We start from the raw sequence: 17620 nt of genomic DNA, 5'->3' as shown, positions 1-17620 counted from the left end.
ACAACTCATCAACACTTTCAAGATGTACTCTTTTTTTTTTTTTTCTGGTTATAGGGAAACATCACGCTTCTCCACTCCCGCAGAATTGTGAGGAAAGGCAGAGATGAAATGGCGTGGCTGTGCTGGCAAATTACTACACAGAAATAATACTTTTCTTTTTTCTGGTCCCGGGGCGGGGGGGGGGGGTGAATCAAGTTTGCGGTCTCTGCCTTGAAACTGGTGGCACACGCTACAACTACTACCAACGGGCTTGGCCACTCGTATTACACTGGGGGCCGGCGGCGACGCCGACCCTCCCCTGCGGCCTTGGCCCCTTCCTCCCCCGGATCCCTCCCCTACAAGAAGCCTCGTGGCAACCCGGGTGATGAAATACCCGGCAACCGGCGGCCACGCACTCGGGGCGCGCGCGGCGGCGGAGGCGCGGCCCGGCTCCCCCCTCCCACCCCGCCCCGGTCCGGTCCCCCCAGCCTCGGGCGCACCGCACGGAGGCCCCGGCCCGCACCCCTCCCGGCGTCCGGCCAGCTCCCCGCAGCCTCGCGCGGACTGCCCCGCGGCCGAGCCCCGCCGCCCCCGACCCCGCGTCACCTTCCCTATCACTCCATCCCGCCTCCCCGCCTGCACTCCCGACGGCCGGGCAGCCGAGCGCAGCGGCGCCGCACGCAGGGAGCGGGGAGAGCGGCCCTGTCCTTGTCGCCGTCGTCCTCCGCCGCGGCCGCAGCGCTAACGCCGAGAGGGAGCTGGCCGGGGCCGCGCGCCGCCCTCCGCTCCGCGTCCCCTGGCGCCTTCTCCTGCGTGGCGCCGGGCCGGCACGCTAGCAAGCAGGCGGGCGGGGTCGGCGCCCCAGGAAGGGAAAGAGCGCGAGGGCCGGCTACCGCCGCCGCCGCCACCGCCGCTGAGTCAGCGCGAAGCGCGCTCCCCGCGTCGGCGCCGCGCGGGCCAGCGCCAGCGGCCTCATGCACAGTGGGGACGGCGGCCCGCGGGCCCGGCCCGGGCGCCTACAACTCCCAGCATGCAACATGAGGGCGGTGCTTCCGGGCAGGCGGGCGCGCACGCGCTTGAGGGAGGAGGTGGGGGTGTGCGGAGGTCGCCGGGGCCCGTGGTGCATGCCGGGATCGGGCGGCAGCGGGGGTGGTCGTTGGGTTAGAATCAGTCCCCGGCTGCTGAGGCGCTTGTCCGGTCCTCATGGGGTTGGAGCCGCCGCTCGGGTTCGCTCAGCATGTTCCCCAAAGGCTTTTTCAGGTAGTTGGGAGATTAGAGTACCGAACTCCCGAGACCCGGATGACGTGGTCCAGACCACGTGTGATCACTTGTTCAGTTGCTCGTCTGTGGTTCCTCGTGTTCCGAATCCAAGAGCTTGAGGATCCCCGGGGAGCGCTGAAAACTTTTAAATTTCACTTTAAACGTGCTAATATTTTGTCATTCATGAAAAAAGGAGCATTCTTAGGGAGTCCTACTTGTAGGTTCCTTCTGGGGTAGTGTTACTTCGTTTGTTCATCCACCGATTTATTAATGCTTCATAGAGGCAGGATTGGCCGGAGGTGCGTGGTTTTGAATGCCAACGCCCCTGCTCGCTGGCTGTTGACCTCGGTTTCAGGCACGTTGCATGATCTATCTGCGCTCATCTGTAAAATGAGAGTAATAATAGTACTGACCTCAGAGGGTTGGGAGGATTGAGTTAATACATGTGTTCGGCACACAGCAAGTGCTTAATATTTAGGTTTCATTGTTGGTCCTTCGGTGTGTGCTGAATACAGGCTGGGTTGCAGTCACTGAGACTACAGTGAAGAGCAAACGAAACCTGGGAGGGGGAAATGGGAAGAGAAGTAGAGTAAAATTAATGTAACCATTCGAGAGTTACATTTATTGAGTGACCCGCCATGTGCAGGGCATTTCATATGCAGTATAAGATATCTTGAATCACGTTTACATCACATTTGTAATTTACTTGTTTAAGCTGTCAGGCTAGGCTTCCTGTCCCGTGTATCTCAGTGTAGCCCCACAGTCTAGCACAGGGGGCAGCCTGCACTTAGAAGTCTATAAGTGAATAATTGTCTGGATTCTTATATTAGCTGTGTCCTGTGTGGGTTACTGTGGAGGCCCAATACTAATCCTGGTCTGAGTGGCTCCAAAGGCTGTAATATATTTGTTATATTCCACTGCATTATCCTAAAAAACATCCAAATACAGTCTATTGTAGTATCTTTATTTACCTCTTTCAATTGTAAATTCATTTTGTGGCTACTTCACATGTTAAATGTCATATGACACATTTACAGTGCTTACCTACTTTCTACAGCTTATCTATAGTTTATCTAGTAACATTGGCCCTTTACGGTAGTTCAGATACCTAGGACTGTAAAAATCTCTTTCAATTTTGTAAATTCATTTTGGGACAAATAAGGAAGCAGTTGGTGGAATCCAACTGAAGAGGAGCTGAAAGGATGTTAAATTTGACCATTCCATGTTCTGGCTACCCCATCCATGAAGGGATGGGCAGTTTCTCGTCTCATACCAATATAAAATGCCAGTTATCAAAATGTTGACAACACCGTTATTGTTTTATTTTATTTTTTGGTGAGGAAGATTGGCCCTGAGTTAAAATCTGTTTTCCTCCTCTTTTTGCTTGAGGAAGATTATTGCTGAGCTAACATCTGTGCCAAACTTCCTCTATTTTGTATGTGGGACGCGGCCACAGCATGGCTTGATGAGTGGTGCCAGGTCTGTGCCCAGGATTCACCTGGGCCACCAATGTGGATCATGCAAGCTTAACCTCTATGCCACTGGGCTGGCCCCAACACTGTCATTATTTTAACTTAAAGCATGTATGCTTGCATATGACAATACATTTATTTACATATTAATTGCTAACATTTTTGAGCATTTACTATGTGACGGAAACAGTTCTAAGTGTTCATAAATTAATCCTCACAACAACTTGTGAGGTAGGTACTGTCATTATCCCCACTTTATAGATGAGGAAACTGAAGTGCATAGAAGTAGGGAGCAGAGCTGGGATTCAAACCCACCTAGTCTGAGGCATAGTCCAACCCACAGACTCTAGTCTCTGCTCCTAATCCCTGTTTCTCAAATCATGGTCCATTCAGGATGATGACATTTAGAACTCTGGTACTGAGTCAGCTCTTCTTCCTGTGTATATGCTGAGGCTGCTTTCTTACAGTAGAAATTGTTCCTGCTACATATCTCCCTTGTCTTTCAATTGCCAGAGTACTTGAAAGAATTGAGATAGGTAATATTTATATATTTCATTATGGTTTACAATATGCCTTCATCTGTCTTCTCTGATTTGTTCCTCTTAACCTTGTAGGGATGGAGCAGGTATCATCATCCTTTTTAATTTACGGATAAGGACACGAGGGTGGATCTACGTTGAGTCACGTATCCCAGTCACATAGCTAGTAAATGGCAGGCTGGAACCCTACCCTCTTGATTCTCGATTTTTCATCTTCAGTACACAGTATTTGTTGCCTACACTTACTCTTCCATTCTCTCACTTCTTGTAATGTTTTCTACTCCCAAATCACTCTACTAAAACTCCTACAAATTATCCAACCCTGAGACCATTTTTAGTAATTTATTTATTTCAGCTTCTCTATTGACCATTTCCTTCCTCCTTGAAGTTCTCTCTTCTCTTGACTTCTGACCCTAGGTTATCCTCAAGCTCCTTTTACTCTCTGACGTTTCCTCTTGGTCTTCTTCCCTCCACTCCTCCTTTGGTTCTCTCAACATGTCTTCCCCAAGGCCGCCTTCTGAGCCACCTGGTTTTCTGCACCTGCTCTCTCAGTAACGATCGACTTCTACAGCTTCAACACTCAATTTTATGAAGATGACCCCCCATTCTCTATCTCTGGTTCTAATATTCTGTACTCCCAGCTTGTGTTCCCAGACGCTACACGCCTCACCAGCACTTCCGCTCTAACATATCCAAAACCAGACATGATCTTCCCCCCCCAAAATACATCTCCCTCCTATGTGGCTGCTTCTGCCGCTGCATGGGACCCCTTGACATAACTCGGTGCTCTTGGGTCACCTTTATCTCCTTCATGGTCGGCATCCCAGTTCAGTGTCAGCATAGTGCTGTCACCTCTGTCCTGTCTGTTCCTTCCCCTACTTCCTCCACCTTAGACTAGACCCTCAAAGCTGCTCTCCTGGACTGAACGAAGCAGCTTCATTGAAGGAAATTTATCCATTACTTGAAAGTTATCTGCTAGTGGAGAGATTGCAGGTAATTTTTGTTTTCTTCCTTGTACCTTTTTGGATTTAAAATAAAAATTCTCCACAGTGACCATGTAGCACTTTTGAAATCAGAAAAAAAATAGCTTTAAAGAAACTGACTATAATAAAAGGAAAAAGAAATACTTTCATTGTCTTTTTTTTTTTTTTTTTTTGAGGAAGAGTGGCCCTGAGCTAACATCTGTGCCCATCTTCCTCCATTTTATATGTGGGACGCCTGCCACAGCATGGCTTGATAAGCGGTGCCTAGGTTGGTGCCTGGGATCCAAACTGGCAAACCCCAGGCCGCTCAAGCAGAGTGTGTGAACTTAACCATTGTACCACTGGGCCAGCCCCAGTTTCATTCACTCTTTGACCAGGTATTGAATACTGTCTCCCTCCTGAAGCCTTCCCAGATTTCCTAAACCAAGCTTGTTTGATCATTTCTTTGATGTTGCTTTTTTTTTTAACCTCTCTTATGTCATTAATATATTTTAATATGTTTCATTTTGTATTAAATTTTCGAATTTAATTTCTGTGCAGTTGTCTTAATTTGTGTGTGACTGTCGTATTAGACAGTCAATTCTTGAAGACTGAAAATAAGTCTTATCCTGATTCTGTTTATGGATAATAATTTCTCAGTAAATGTTTGTGAAATGTATTTAATTGAATCAAAAAAGTATAGTTATGAGCTGATGACCACTGAGTCTGTCAAATTCTCTTCGTATGCTTCATCTCAATGCTCATTAAGCCTACTGCCATTGTCACCAAAAACTCTTTCATGATGGGCTTCTTGGCAGAGAAAGAAGCTGGAAAATAGGTCAGGTCCGCTGTCTTTACTGGTCCTCGTCCAACCATTGGTTTCTCGTAGAGGAAGTGGGTGTGAAGCAGGAAGCCGGAGGCAGAATGGAGCATTGGAGCATTATTCAGTAAAAGAAAACAATTTTTTTTTTAATCCAAAGTATTTTCATGGTCCCTTAGACTCTATTACAATGATCTCTCTCCTCCATGTGTCAGCCGATTGCTAACTGTTGTAGATATTTATGTGATTGGTATCCACTTATACTAAAAGATTCCTAAATCAGACATCTTTAAAAATTCAGGTTGTGTTTTCCTGTCACAGATTTCAAGTTTCTTTCTATGCATACTGTCTGTCTTCAGTTTCAATTTGGGAGATGGGAACATTTAGAACCCCTAGACTGATTGAAGGGTACTTCTAGTTTGAAATCCTCACAAGGTTCTTATGACCTATGGCCCACTGATTACTTCACCAAAAAACACAACGAAAAAAAGGAAAAATGCTATTCTCTTGTGTGTGTGTATGTAGATTAGATTTTTGTCTTGAGCCTTAATCTAAAGTTAAAAATGTTAGACTAGCATCCAACGAAGAAGAATTTGACATTACTTTGTATACGGCGAACTGGATGACCATATATGTACCAGGAATCACAAACTTGTTCAATTTACTTTTAAAACACTTATATGGTGTTTACTCTGTTCCCAGTACCTGTTCTCAGTACTTCAGAAACATTGTAAATCCTAATAACCCTATGTGGTTGGTACTATTACCCCATTTCACAGATGGGGAAACTGACGCACTGAGAGAGAAAGTAACTTGCACGAGGTCATTCAGCTACTGACTGGGAGAGCTGGAATTTGAACCCAGGTCATCTGGCTCTACAGCCTTAAGCTTATAACTACTGTCCTTTCAGACTATAGTCATGCACCACATAATGACATTTCGGTCAATGACGGACGAGTGATGGATACGACAGTGGTCTCATAAGATTGGTGCCATACAGCGTAGGTGTGTCGTAGGCTATTCCACCTAGGTTTGTGTAAGTACACGCTATGATGCTTGCCCAACGACAAAATCCCTAACCACACATTTCACGGACCGTAGCCTCCTGTTGCTAAGGGACACATGACTGCAATTGAAATGGCTGTCTCTGGACCTGAGGCTACTTTGTTCTTCTGGTGAAAATTCTTCTGGTCAAGGAGAGTGACTTTGGGGATTAGTTCCGGGTAAGTAATGTTCCATTCCTTTGGATAGTTTTATCAAGAAACATCTATTACGTGCTTGATGGCATAGTTTATGTACCAAATGCTTCTTGAGTTTGGATGGACATAGAAGATAAGGAGTAAGTGCCTATCTCAGTGTATTTATGTTAGATATCCACATATCTTAGCAAAAGATAAGGGAATATGAATACTTTATGTATCTGGTGCTTTTGGAATTCATAATTCATTGCCTTTGATCCTCACACCAACTCTTTGGTTGGCAGGGCAAACAGTAGTAGTTTCATTTTACAGATGAGGAAACTGAGGCTTGAAAATGTTGTGACTTTCCAAAAATCTCAGAATGTGAGCATTACTGTTAGCACTCTAACCTGCTTCTCCTGACTCCAAATCCAGTGGCCTTTCTCCCACATCAATCCCTTGCCTGCAGTCTGAATCTCGTTACCTTGGCAACAGTGTAGAACAGCTGAGTGCCTGGAAACCATGATGATTGCCTTCTCTGTGTGTGCCACAGAGTTAGGTTTAACTGAGGTCACCTTAACCACCGATCCCTTTGTCAAATTCCCTTCTTCATGTGCTTCATCCTAACGTTTGGTCAGCCTAGTGCCCTTGTCACCAAAAGCTTATTTACGAAAGGCTTCTGGGCAGATAGACCAGGTGTGCCGCCATTTCTGGTCCAGTTCCAGTCATCCTGTCTTTCTTTGTCCTGAGAAGTGGGTATGGAGCAGGAAGCCTGAGGGTCGCCGAAGAGCAGCCTGGAGTGAGGCCTTTTCCCCTACGTGGGCCTCCCCGTCCAGCTCTGACTTAGCCGGTTGCCTCTCAGTGGCTCTTGTGAGCTGTTGCTGTTTGGCACAGGTGAGGGGCCTTTGTGTTCTGATGGTTTGAGGCAACACACTCTGTTTAGAGTGGTTTAGATAGGGAACAGTCTTTATTTTAGAGGAAATAGCGAAGCCTCTGGGGCTCATTTTTCATCAAATGAAGTGTCAGATGTAGGATAAGAGTCGGAGAAAACTTTAAACGCTAGGTCATTTAAGAGAGTGTCAGCAGGTGGCACTTCTCTCCTTACTCGCCAAGTACAACCTCTCCGAGAAAAGAAATACTGTTCCTCTTTCTTTGTTGCTACTGTTCTAGTTTCTCAGGTTTGTTTAGCCAGAGTCTAACATTTCTCCTCAGTTCCTTTTTGTAGCAATTTAGACTACAATATCTGCTTGTGCGTTTTAACTTATTTATACCCTGTTTCCACAAAGGATCTGAAATTACTTACAACATACAGTATACAATAGTAAAATGTGAGGAAAAGGAGAATATAGATTGCAATAAGGAATATTAATAATTAATGTTAATATAAAATAATATGTAATTTGATTCTGGGTTTCAGAAATAACAACCATCACCTATATATATATACATGGTTTTCATTACCAGGTCTTTGGGTGAATGGGGAGGGAGAGAGAATGACTTTTCTTGGACCTGGAATTTAAACGAAAGTTCTCATCTAGGGTTATCGGAGGCAAGTTTCTGTTGTGTCCTGATCTCCCTAACCTCGTTTATAGGAAGTTATTCCTGGTCTGTAAAACCTAAGCGGTACTTTTACCACCCTGCAGCCTCGAGAGCGCACAGTCAGCATCCTTCACCCACATGCTTCAGTTTTTCAAGACGCAGGCCTCGCCCACTCCTCCATCCTACACAGACGGAGCTCCGACTGTCCCCAAGGCCTCTTCCCGGGCAGCAGGCACACAGCCACCAGGCAGGCTTGAGGGTGCCCAAATCAGCTGATGACGAGCATCCCTTCTCTCAGAGGGCTTTTACCCAGTTGGAGAAAGAAGACCTCCATTTACGCTGATGAAAAATTAGAGAGCTCCGCCAGGCGACGTCAGAAGCAAACGCGAAATCTGTGATTGGTCTTAGTAGGGTTGTAGGCTTGTTCTGCCTATTTACAAACAAATCAGTAAACTTCATCTGGTTCAAGTTTGTAGCAGAAAACCGGATGAAAACCGCGGCTTCGGGACAGTCGGTAAGGAATGGCAGCGGCGGGGGAAGGGCTGGGGCGCCGGGGAGAGCCCCATCCCAGCCCCAGCCCGGGGGGCGTGCCGGAGGGAGACCCGGGCCCGGCGTGTCGCCCCGCCCCCTGTCTCCTGGGGCTGGGGGCGGGCCCCCGGCGTCGGCGGGGCTTTGTGGCGCGCGGGTTCCAGGCGGCATGGCCCGCCCCGCGCCCGCCGGCTTCCCCGCGCGCACCAACAGCCGCCTGGACGCCTTCCTGCGCCGCCACCTGCCGCCCGCCGTCTACGACGCCGTCCGCGCCTACGAGCCGTGCGTCGTGGTGTCCGACTCGGAGAAGCACGCACTCAAGTACGTGGTGCTCAGCGACCGGCTCATCTACCTGACCGAGAACCCGCCCAAGTCCATCCGGCGGGTCGTGGCGCTGCGGGACGTCGTGGCCATCGACCTGGTGAGGAGCGCGGGCGGGCCCGCGAGAAGCCCCTTCGCGGGCCCCCCATCCCAGCCCTTCTGCGCCGGGAGTCAGGGGTCGGGGCGGAGGAGGATCGAGAGCGCCACCTTCCCCGTCCCGCCCTGGACTCCCGCGCTGACTGCCTTGAGTTCTAGCAGCCACGTAGGAAAGCTGTGGGTTGCTGTCTGCACGCGAGTGAAGGTGCCTCTCCCCTGCTCGTCGTGTGTACGGCCATCCCTCGTCCCCACAAATCGGTCTAAAGCTTTGAGAACGTAGCCCCCTATCAAAAGTACGCTTTAAGGTTGTTCCTTCGTTTATTAAGCACCTAGCCTGTGCCGGCCACTGTGCTAGAACCTGAGGATGCAAAAATGAACTAGGGCCCCTTCCTGGAAGCTGCTGTGGGAGTGACAGAAAGTCGCCAGCGATGCGGACACATGCCATGTGATAAGTGCTATCATGTCTTGTTTACTTACCTCCAGCGCTTAGAGCGTGTTAGGTGCTCGATATGAATAAGTGAATGAATGAATGAATGCATGCATAATTAATGAGATGTGCACAGGATGCCTAGCGATCTCAAGCGGGTCTCTTGATCCAAGCTGAGCTCAGGCCATGCTGGGAAAACTTCCTGGAAGGGGTGCCGTCAGAGCGGAGCCTGGAAGGAGATACAGTGTGGCAGCCCGGCCTCGGCCCAGTTATTATTGCTGCGACTGTATCCCTTTCCTCCAGGAGTAGATTTACTTTATAAACCAGCAACAGAGTGGAAGCAGTCTCCTCTCCGGTTACTCCTTTTCTCCCCTTGGCTCCTTTTGTCTGAGCTGCTCTGCAGGTGTCTCCTCCCTTTTTCCACTGGGGACAGGTGTCTAGCCTCGTTTTCCTTTCCCTTGCCTGAGTCTCTGCATCCCCCAAGGGAGAGGCTGGCAAGACTCTTGATGGGGCTGTTTTGCCAAGAGACTCATAGCTTGTTTGGAACACATCTCTAAGAAAAAAATAAAATGAAATGAAAAAATAAAAGCTTTTTTTCTACTTAAAATACTGCTGTGGTCTAAAACCACTGTGCAGATTTATTTGCTGCTTTTTTTGAGTAAAAGTTTGAGGTAAAACTGCCTTTTCCTCGTTAACAGTATTTGCATTCTCTTGAACTAAAATTTAAAGTTTTTAAAACTTCTGACCAAATGTTTTAGAAAACATTAAATGCTCAACTTTTTCTAGTGTCTGCAGCGTCAACATTTATTCTTTTGACAAAAAGTAATAATTTTAGGAGATTGTTAGTCTTCCCCGAAAGAGACAGTATACTCATTTCAGTAGTTTGTCTATTTCTTTTTAAGCTGTGAGAGTCTGCCAAGTACGGTAAAGCTCCCTAGGCCCCCCAGCCAAGAATCCTACACAAAGGCACCCCAATTTATTTGGTCATGCTTTATGTACAAAGTTTACCTGTCAGGCATATAGAAGCATGTGTAATGCCTAAAATGTGCTGAACAAACCTAAGATTTCAGCATTGTTGACAGAGTGACTGTCCATCTCTCACAGCATAAACTTTGGTTAAAATTGTGGTAGGCAGAATAATGGCTCCCAAAAGACATCCCTGGAACCTGTGAATATGTTACATTACATGGCCGGGGGAGTGAAAGTCGCAGGTAGAATTAACGTTACTTGCTGATGAGCCAAGTGTAAAATAGGGAGATTATCTTGGATTATCTGGGTGGACCCAGTGTAATCACAAGATCCTTAAAAGTGGGAAAGGGACAGAAGCAGAGGCAGTGGCAGAGTGATGCAGCACGAGAAAGACGCTGCTGGTTTTGACAGTGGAAGAGGGTCGTGAGCCAAGGAATGTGGGCGGCCTCGAGAAGCTGGAAAAGACGAAGAAATAGCTTTTCCCCTAGAGCCTGCGGAAGTAGTGCAGTCCTGCGGACACCTTGATCTTAGCCCAACGAGACCGTGTCAGACTTCTGACATCCAGAAGTGTCAGAGAATGCATTTGTGTTGTTTAAGGCCACCAAGTTTTGGCCATGTGTTACAATAGCAACAGGAAATGAATACGGAAGTGTTTCCTATGATGGTGTTTTAAAATGGGTAATTGCTTAAAAAGATATTGTTTCAGTGAGAAATAAATAAAATCATGCCAAGCAAAAACGCCTTAACAATCTCTGTTTCTAAGGTTTTGTAAAACAATTCTAGAGTTATTATAGTTCAGTGGCTTGTACTAAGCTCTATAGGACCTGTGAAAAATGGGTGTCACGGAATTGCTTTACTTAGTACCAATTAATAGCCACCGATGTAGTTGACAATCATCCCTTTATGAACGCTGTGTCCTTACTTAATACCAGAATGCAGAGGATTTTCCTGATCCCTGTGTTTCATCTCGTGTAGTCGTCCTTCTAGCCACGCTAACTCAGTTGCTTCAATTTCATGATCTCAGTGCCAGGCAGCTTCGTTTTTTAGAACCAGTTCAGTTCCTCCTTCCTTGAAAGATAAACTGTTTAATCTCCTTTTCTACTAGGGTGCTGTCCTCTTTCTGAAGCAAGCTCTTTAGACATCGTTTTCCATTCTCAAAGGTTTTCTTACTTGACTGTACAAGTTTGTCTCCTTGTTACTTAACTTTCGGTTGGCTCAGCTTCCCACGCTGCCTTTGTTCTTGCTGTCTGGTCAGTAAAGCCCTTAAGCAAACCAGTGGTTCATGCCTCTGGGGCATAGAGTCCTCCTCACTGGGGGTTCAGCCAGATTCCCCTATTTAGTTCTTGTCACATGTTGCAGCTACATTTCAGGAAATAACTGCAAACGTACAGATAAAATTCCATTCTCTCCCCTAAGGAAAAAAAACTGAAGGTAACAGCAACAAAAAGTTAGACCAGGACCTTGGGTTGCATACAAGTGAGATTTCCCTGCCAGCAAAGAGGAGCTGAAAGTGCCCTCGGAGAGAGATCTCAGTAGGTGTTTTGTTGTGGTTCATCTCCTGCTAGAAAGTTTCTTGGTTTGGCAGAGCTTTTATAAAAGGCTGAGGTTTTCTTTAAAAGTTACTTTTGAAAGAATTCTCTAGAGATCTGCTCTTGTTGTGTGCATCAAAACACTGTTCTTTAAGCTCTTCTAAGATTAAACATGTACTTTTCAAGTATGAGAACCAACTATCCAGAATGGTGAATTTCCTATGGATTCACACTCCTTCAGTGCCATCACGCCACCCACAGAGAGAAAAAACATCTGTCAACTGCCGCAGCCTTTGCCTCTCCCTCCCACCTCTCTTTGTCCTTGTCCTTCCACCACTCCCCACAGTGAGCATCTGCTCTCCAGCCATCCCAGGCTCCATGTGGCTTTTTCTTTTCCTCCCCAAAGCCCCAGTGCATGGTTGTATATCCTAGTTGTAAGTCCTTCTGGTTCTTCAGTGTGAGCCACCACCACAGGATGACAGCTGACAGACAGGTGGTGTGGTTCCATGATGGGGAACTGAACCAGGGCCGCCAAAGTGGTGAGAGCGCCTAACTTTAACCCTTAGGCCATCAGGGCTGGCTCTCCAGGTGGCTTCTTGAACAGGCAGCAAATGCACTTTTCACCACCTGGCTTGTTTGCTTGTGGTGTACATCTCCTCCTCCTTCAAGGTTGTTCAGGTCATAGTACTTACAATCCTCTTCCTCCTCCTCGTCTTCCTCCCTCCTCTTCCTCTTCTTCCTCTCTCCTCCTCCTCCTCCCTCTCCTCCTGCTCTTCCTCTTCCTTCTTCTCCTTTTGCTCTTTCTCCTCCTCTTCCTTCTTCTCTTCCCTCTCCTCCTCCTCCTCCTCCTTTTAAACATGCAGGAAACATTTTTAGCTGGGACAGCAGCAGGCCACAGGCTGTGCTGAAGGGGCCACTGTGGTTTGCCAACTGACCTCTGCTTTCTCCCTTCCACATCCACATCCTACACATTTTCTGGGCCAAGCCCAAGTAGTTTTTTCTCCGAATTGCTTTTCCTTGACTGAGCCCACGAGGGCAGGTCTTTTGGTCTCTTTTGTTCATTGCCCTATCTCCCATTCCTAGAACACTGCCTGGCACAGATGAGATAGTCAGTCAATAATTGTTAAATATTCAACATAACCTGTCTCTTCTGTTTCGGAATTTATCATTGTCTGTAATACACATTTCAGCATTTACTAATACACTTTTCTTCAGCCTTTCTTTCTCCCTGCATAGACTTGGTCAAGCTGTGTAACCTCTGCTCTGTGCCTGCATTTCCTCATCTGTAAAATGGAGATAAGAGCACCTTCCTTACAGAGTTGTGAGGAGGACTCAATTCATTAATAAATGTAGTGCACTTAAAATAGCACTTGGCACCTGGTGAGAGCTACAGACACGGTAGTTATGAATAACCTTTATTCACATACATTAAGCCAATTAAGGCCCACGGTGAATCTGTAAGATAGAAATTATTATCCCCTCTTTTAAAATTAGGACACCTGGCTTTAGGAGATTTAGTAAATTTGGAAAGAAAATAACTATTTTTTGAGTGCTGATTATGTATTTGGTGTTTTAAAATACGTTATCTCATTGATTCTTGTTGAAAATCTGCTCAGCAGGTATGTCAAGTTTAAGATGTTCAAAAACAGAATTGCTGATTTCCACCCTCAAACTGTTCCTCCTGTAGTTTTCCCTATTCTAGGAAACGACAGCATCTTCCATCATCCCTACTTCTCATTCTCTCACTCCCCACGTCCAACATATCGGTATGTCCTCTTGACTTGTGGAGGGGAAGAAGTTTTCCTTGATCCTCTTAGGGTCGCTGGTGGGGTCTGAAAATTAAACTGACAAAGACAGACTAACAGGAGAAAAGCATACAGATTTATTTAATTTAAATTTTACACGACAAGGGAGCCTTCCTAAGGAAATGAAAGCCTGAAGAAACAGTTAACCTGTGCGTTTTTCACTGGGGTTGATGAACACTGCAGAGTCATGGAAAAATGTGATAGGACAAAATGGGGTGTGAGCTGGCGGTTATACTGGGGAACGTAGCAGGGCCTGTTTGTCCAGATTCCTCTCGGCATCCTGGTCTTGGAGACAAGGTGCTCCTTTCCTCTGGGTATGGGGAGGGCGCCTCTCCCAGGAGGCCTTATGACCTTCTTCAGGGGAGGAGGTGGGGAGGTTCAAAGAGACTCTCCTGATTGGCCATTTTCTCAGATTCCTTCAGCTCAAAATATTCATTATGTAAAGATGCCATATTTTGGGGTAGCAAGTTCTGAACCTTGTCACTTGTCTTCCAAAATGTATCCAACTGTGACTTTTCTTACCCCTTTTTCTGGTGCCACTTGTCCAGTCCCTATATTGAAACTCCCTCCAAACTGATTCCTCTCCACATAGCAGTTGGGATGGTCTTTTTAAACATAAATTATAAATTAAATTATATCACCTGTCTGTTTCAAAAATCTCAATGAGCTTAACTCTTTGTTGCCTACAAGAGCCTCCATGATTTGATCCCCTCATCTCTGACTCATCTCCTAGTGCTCTTCCCTGAGCTCTTTATGCTTTTCTTTCATACCTCAGGGCCTTTGCACTTGCCATCCTGTCTGGAACACTCTTCCTCCAAATCCTCAGAGGGTTGATTCCTTCCTGTCAGTTGTGTTTCCAAATTCAGTGTCACCTCCCCAGGGATGCCTTCTGTGATCACCCAATCTAAAATACCATTCCCCATCACACTTATTGTATCTTTTTGTTTTTTCTGTCTGCCTTCCAAAAGTTTTTTTAAAATTTTTTTATTGAGGTCATAATGGTTTGTAACATTGTGAAATTTCAGGTGTACATTATTTATCAGTTTCTGTATAGACTGCATCGTGCTCACTACCAATAGTCTAATTTTTATCTGTCACCATATATATGTGCCCCTTAACCCCATTAGCCCACCCCCTAACCCCTTTCTCCTCTGGTAACACTAGTCTGTTCTCTTTGTCTATATGTTTATCTTCCACATATGAGTGAAACCATGCAGTTTTTGTCTTTCTCTATCTGGCTTATTTTGCTTAACATAATACCCTCAGGGTCCATCCGTGTTGTTGCAAATGGGATGATTTTTCCTTTTTTATGGCTGAGTAGTATTCCATTAGATATATATATACACACCACATCTTTTTTATCCATTCATCAGTCGATGGGCACTTGAGTTGCTTCCATGTCTTGGTTATTGTGAATTATGCTGCAGTGAACACAGGGGTGCATAAGTCTCTTTGAATTATTGATTTCAAGTTCTTTGGATAAATACTCAGTAGCGGGATGGCTGGACCGTATGGTATTTCTATTTTTAATTTTTTGAGAATTCTCCATACTGGCCACATCTGTTTACTTTAAAGCACTTATCACTAGCTGCATTATAAGATTAACTTCTTCAATGATTTATTATTATCTATCTCCCATAGTAAATGTAAGCTTCATGGGAGCAGAATCTGCTTGTTCATCCCATGTCACTGTGTGTTATATTCCCTCACACATAGTAGATGGTCAATAACTATTTGTGATTTGGAAGAATGAATAGTGAATGAATGGATGCTCAGATCCATCATACAATTTGTCTCTTACAAAGAGAGACCAGGGGCTGGCCCTGTGGCCTAGTGGTTAAGTTCAGCGCATTCTGCTTCAGTGGCCCAGGTTCAGTTCCCGGGCATAGACATACACCGCTTGTTGGTGGCCATGCTGTGGCGGTGAGGCACATACAAAATAGAAGAAGACTGACACAGATGTTAGCTCAGGGCCAATCTTCCTGACCAAAAAAAAAAAAAAAAAAGAATGGGAGACCATATTTCATTATTTCCAAGTATTGAGGGACCCCAGAGACTGACAACACATCACACTGGCCAGAGCGACACAGCCAGTTAGTGGCAGAGTCAGAGTCAATTCTCACAGGTCTCCTGACACCCATGTTCATCTCTCTTCATGCTTCTTTTGTGTTTGTAGGAGATGATCGCTGTGTTGTTTATCCATGTCATGCATTTTGTGAGGTAGTAAGAGTTACGTAAGATGAGACTGTATTATGGATGCTTCTTCTCTTTAGCTTTTTTTCTCTATTTTGACTCACTTGTAGCATTTCAAAGCTCTCCCTGTGGGAGTCAGAAAGAGGTGTAAGCTCTTATCAGTTGTTTTGGCTTCTTCTGGGTAGTTTGTGTAGAATGGTTTAGGTGTTGCATTCGAGTCTTGGGAAGCTCCACGTGGGCAGCAGTTTGTCGGTTCGATTCCTGCTGTATCGCCGGTGTTGGTCAGGATAGCCTCGGTTAAGCTGCACTGACAAACATCCCCGAAGCCTGAGTGCTTTCACACAGCATGGTGTCCGTGTCTCCTTCAAGCCACTTGTCCATCGTGGATTAGAAGTCCATCTGTGCTGCTTAGTCACAAGACGTGACACTTAGTCACACCTCGTGTCCCAGGTTCCATCTCAGCACGTGTTCATTTAACCACCGTGGCAGGGGAAGGTAACTCAGCAGAGTTCGTACTGGGTTGTAAGCTTCTACCCAGAGGTGACACATGTCACTCCTTCTCCCATTTCGTTAGCCAGAGTCGGGCACATGGCCTCACCTCGCTTAAAAGGGGCAGGAAAATGTGATCCTGCCATGTGTGCATTCCATGTGTCTGGAAGAGAGAACAGGAATATTTGAACAGCTCTAAGGCCTACCTCCAGTTGCTGACGTTTCCCTGAGTGCTTACTCTATCCCACCCAGCTGATGTGCTCAGTGCGTCACTTGGAACGTCTTTATCCTTCTAACAACCCCAGATAATATTGTAGCTCAGGTTTACAGATAAGGAACTTGAAGTACAGAGAATTTAAGCAGTTTGTTCAAGGTCATCCACTAAGTGGCAGAAACAGAATTTGAACCCAGCTAGTCAGTGCTCTTGACCTCTAGGCTGTAGCTGCCTCGGTACATTGTGGGTCATTAAGAAAAAAAAGAAGGAGTTTCATTGACTGCATCCCCAGAAGGCTCTAAATTCTCTGAAAACAGAAACGCCATCTTACATTTTGTGTGTTTCAATTGGGTGTTTTGCAGTCGGAACTCAAAAATATCCATGATGAATTGAACTGAATAAATTAGAAACTAGATAATTAACTGCTGAAAGCTTAGGGCTCTTTTTTCTGTGAAATTAAAAGCTGATAGAAGAAATCTGAATCAAGACTAAGTCTAAGGTAAGTAGGGGATTGTTCACAAAATATTGGAAAACAAGAAATAAGGGCTACTCCCTTGCGTTTTGAAAGTAGTATTTTAGTATAAGTAAGATAAATCAGTACCAGTTGCAAATATAAATATAGTCAAAATGATATAGATACATTCATAAGTGATATATTACGCTTAGAAATTTAGTCAAAGAAGCTAGGGATATTTCCAGATAAAGCCTTATTCATTTGAGATAATAACGAAACAGAGCATTCACTTCTTTCCCAAAATGCCCCTTGCTACCACCATCAGAGACAAATGCTAGACTGAGTGGACCATAAATCTGGCTCAGTGTTGCATTACTGAGGTTCTCATGAACCACCACAGGTCATTAATTGTAACAGTATCTATTCAGTATGTACTGTGTGGAACCTTGTGCCAAACTCTTTAAATGAGTTATCTCAGTTAATCTTAATGATTCTGTAAGGAAAGGGATGTTATCTCTCTTTTACAGATGAGAAAACTGAGGCAGAGTAAGGGTCAATCCTTGCATAGGGTCACATACTCAGAAAAGTTTGGGCTGGAATGTAAACTTAGGTCTTTTGACCTCGGAGCCAGCATTCTTTAACCACTTTGACATAGTAAACAACTGGCCTTCTGCAGATTCATGCTATTTCTTGAGCAGCTTTTAGGTTTTGCAATAGGGACAACACAGATGCCTCAGTATGCAAATTACCTGGTTCCTGCGCATTGGTTGTCAGGAAGGAGGGGATGAAGTTATAAACAAAACACATTTTTCATTCTTCCAGGCCACCTCTCTGTATTCAAGATTG

General features: G+C 45.6%; 2 protein-coding genes across 11 annotated transcripts in view; one reads left to right on the top strand and one right to left on the bottom strand.

The window, feature by feature from the left end:
- The window catches only part of XPOT (exportin for tRNA), a 36622-nt gene extending 35581 nt beyond the window's left edge, over positions 1 to 1041 (bottom strand). The window contains exon 1 of one of the 2 annotated variants that reach the window (XM_070621941.1): positions 586 to 1041. The gene's annotated coding sequence lies outside the window, so the exon portion shown is untranslated. The remainder of the gene's footprint in view (positions 1 to 585) is intronic. The other variant, XM_070621942.1, reaches the window with a different exon arrangement.
- A 34-nt stretch (positions 1042 to 1075) lies between these two features.
- Positions 1076 to 17620, top strand: part of C5H12orf56 (chromosome 5 C12orf56 homolog) — an 85621-nt gene continuing 69076 nt past the window's right edge. For 2 of the 9 annotated variants that reach the window (XM_070621946.1, XM_070621951.1), the window contains exon 1: positions 8338 to 8698. In XM_070621946.1, coding sequence (XP_070478047.1) covers positions 8447 to 8698 — 252 coding nt within the window. In that variant the 5' untranslated portion in view covers positions 8338 to 8446. Of the gene's footprint in view, positions 1240 to 3325; positions 4244 to 6133; positions 6256 to 7853; positions 8264 to 8292; positions 8699 to 17620 lie in introns of those variants that run through there. The other 7 variants (XM_070621948.1, XM_070621949.1, XM_070621950.1 and 4 more) reach the window with 7 other exon arrangements.

The sequence above is a fragment of the Equus przewalskii genome, chromosome 5, assembly GCF_037783145.1.
Source record: "Equus przewalskii isolate Varuska chromosome 5, EquPr2, whole genome shotgun sequence".
In the NCBI taxonomy this organism is placed as follows: Eukaryota; Metazoa; Chordata; class Mammalia; order Perissodactyla; family Equidae; genus Equus; species Equus przewalskii.
Note: the sequence above shows the minus strand (reverse complement) of the source record. Positions and strands in the feature narration are given on the sequence as shown.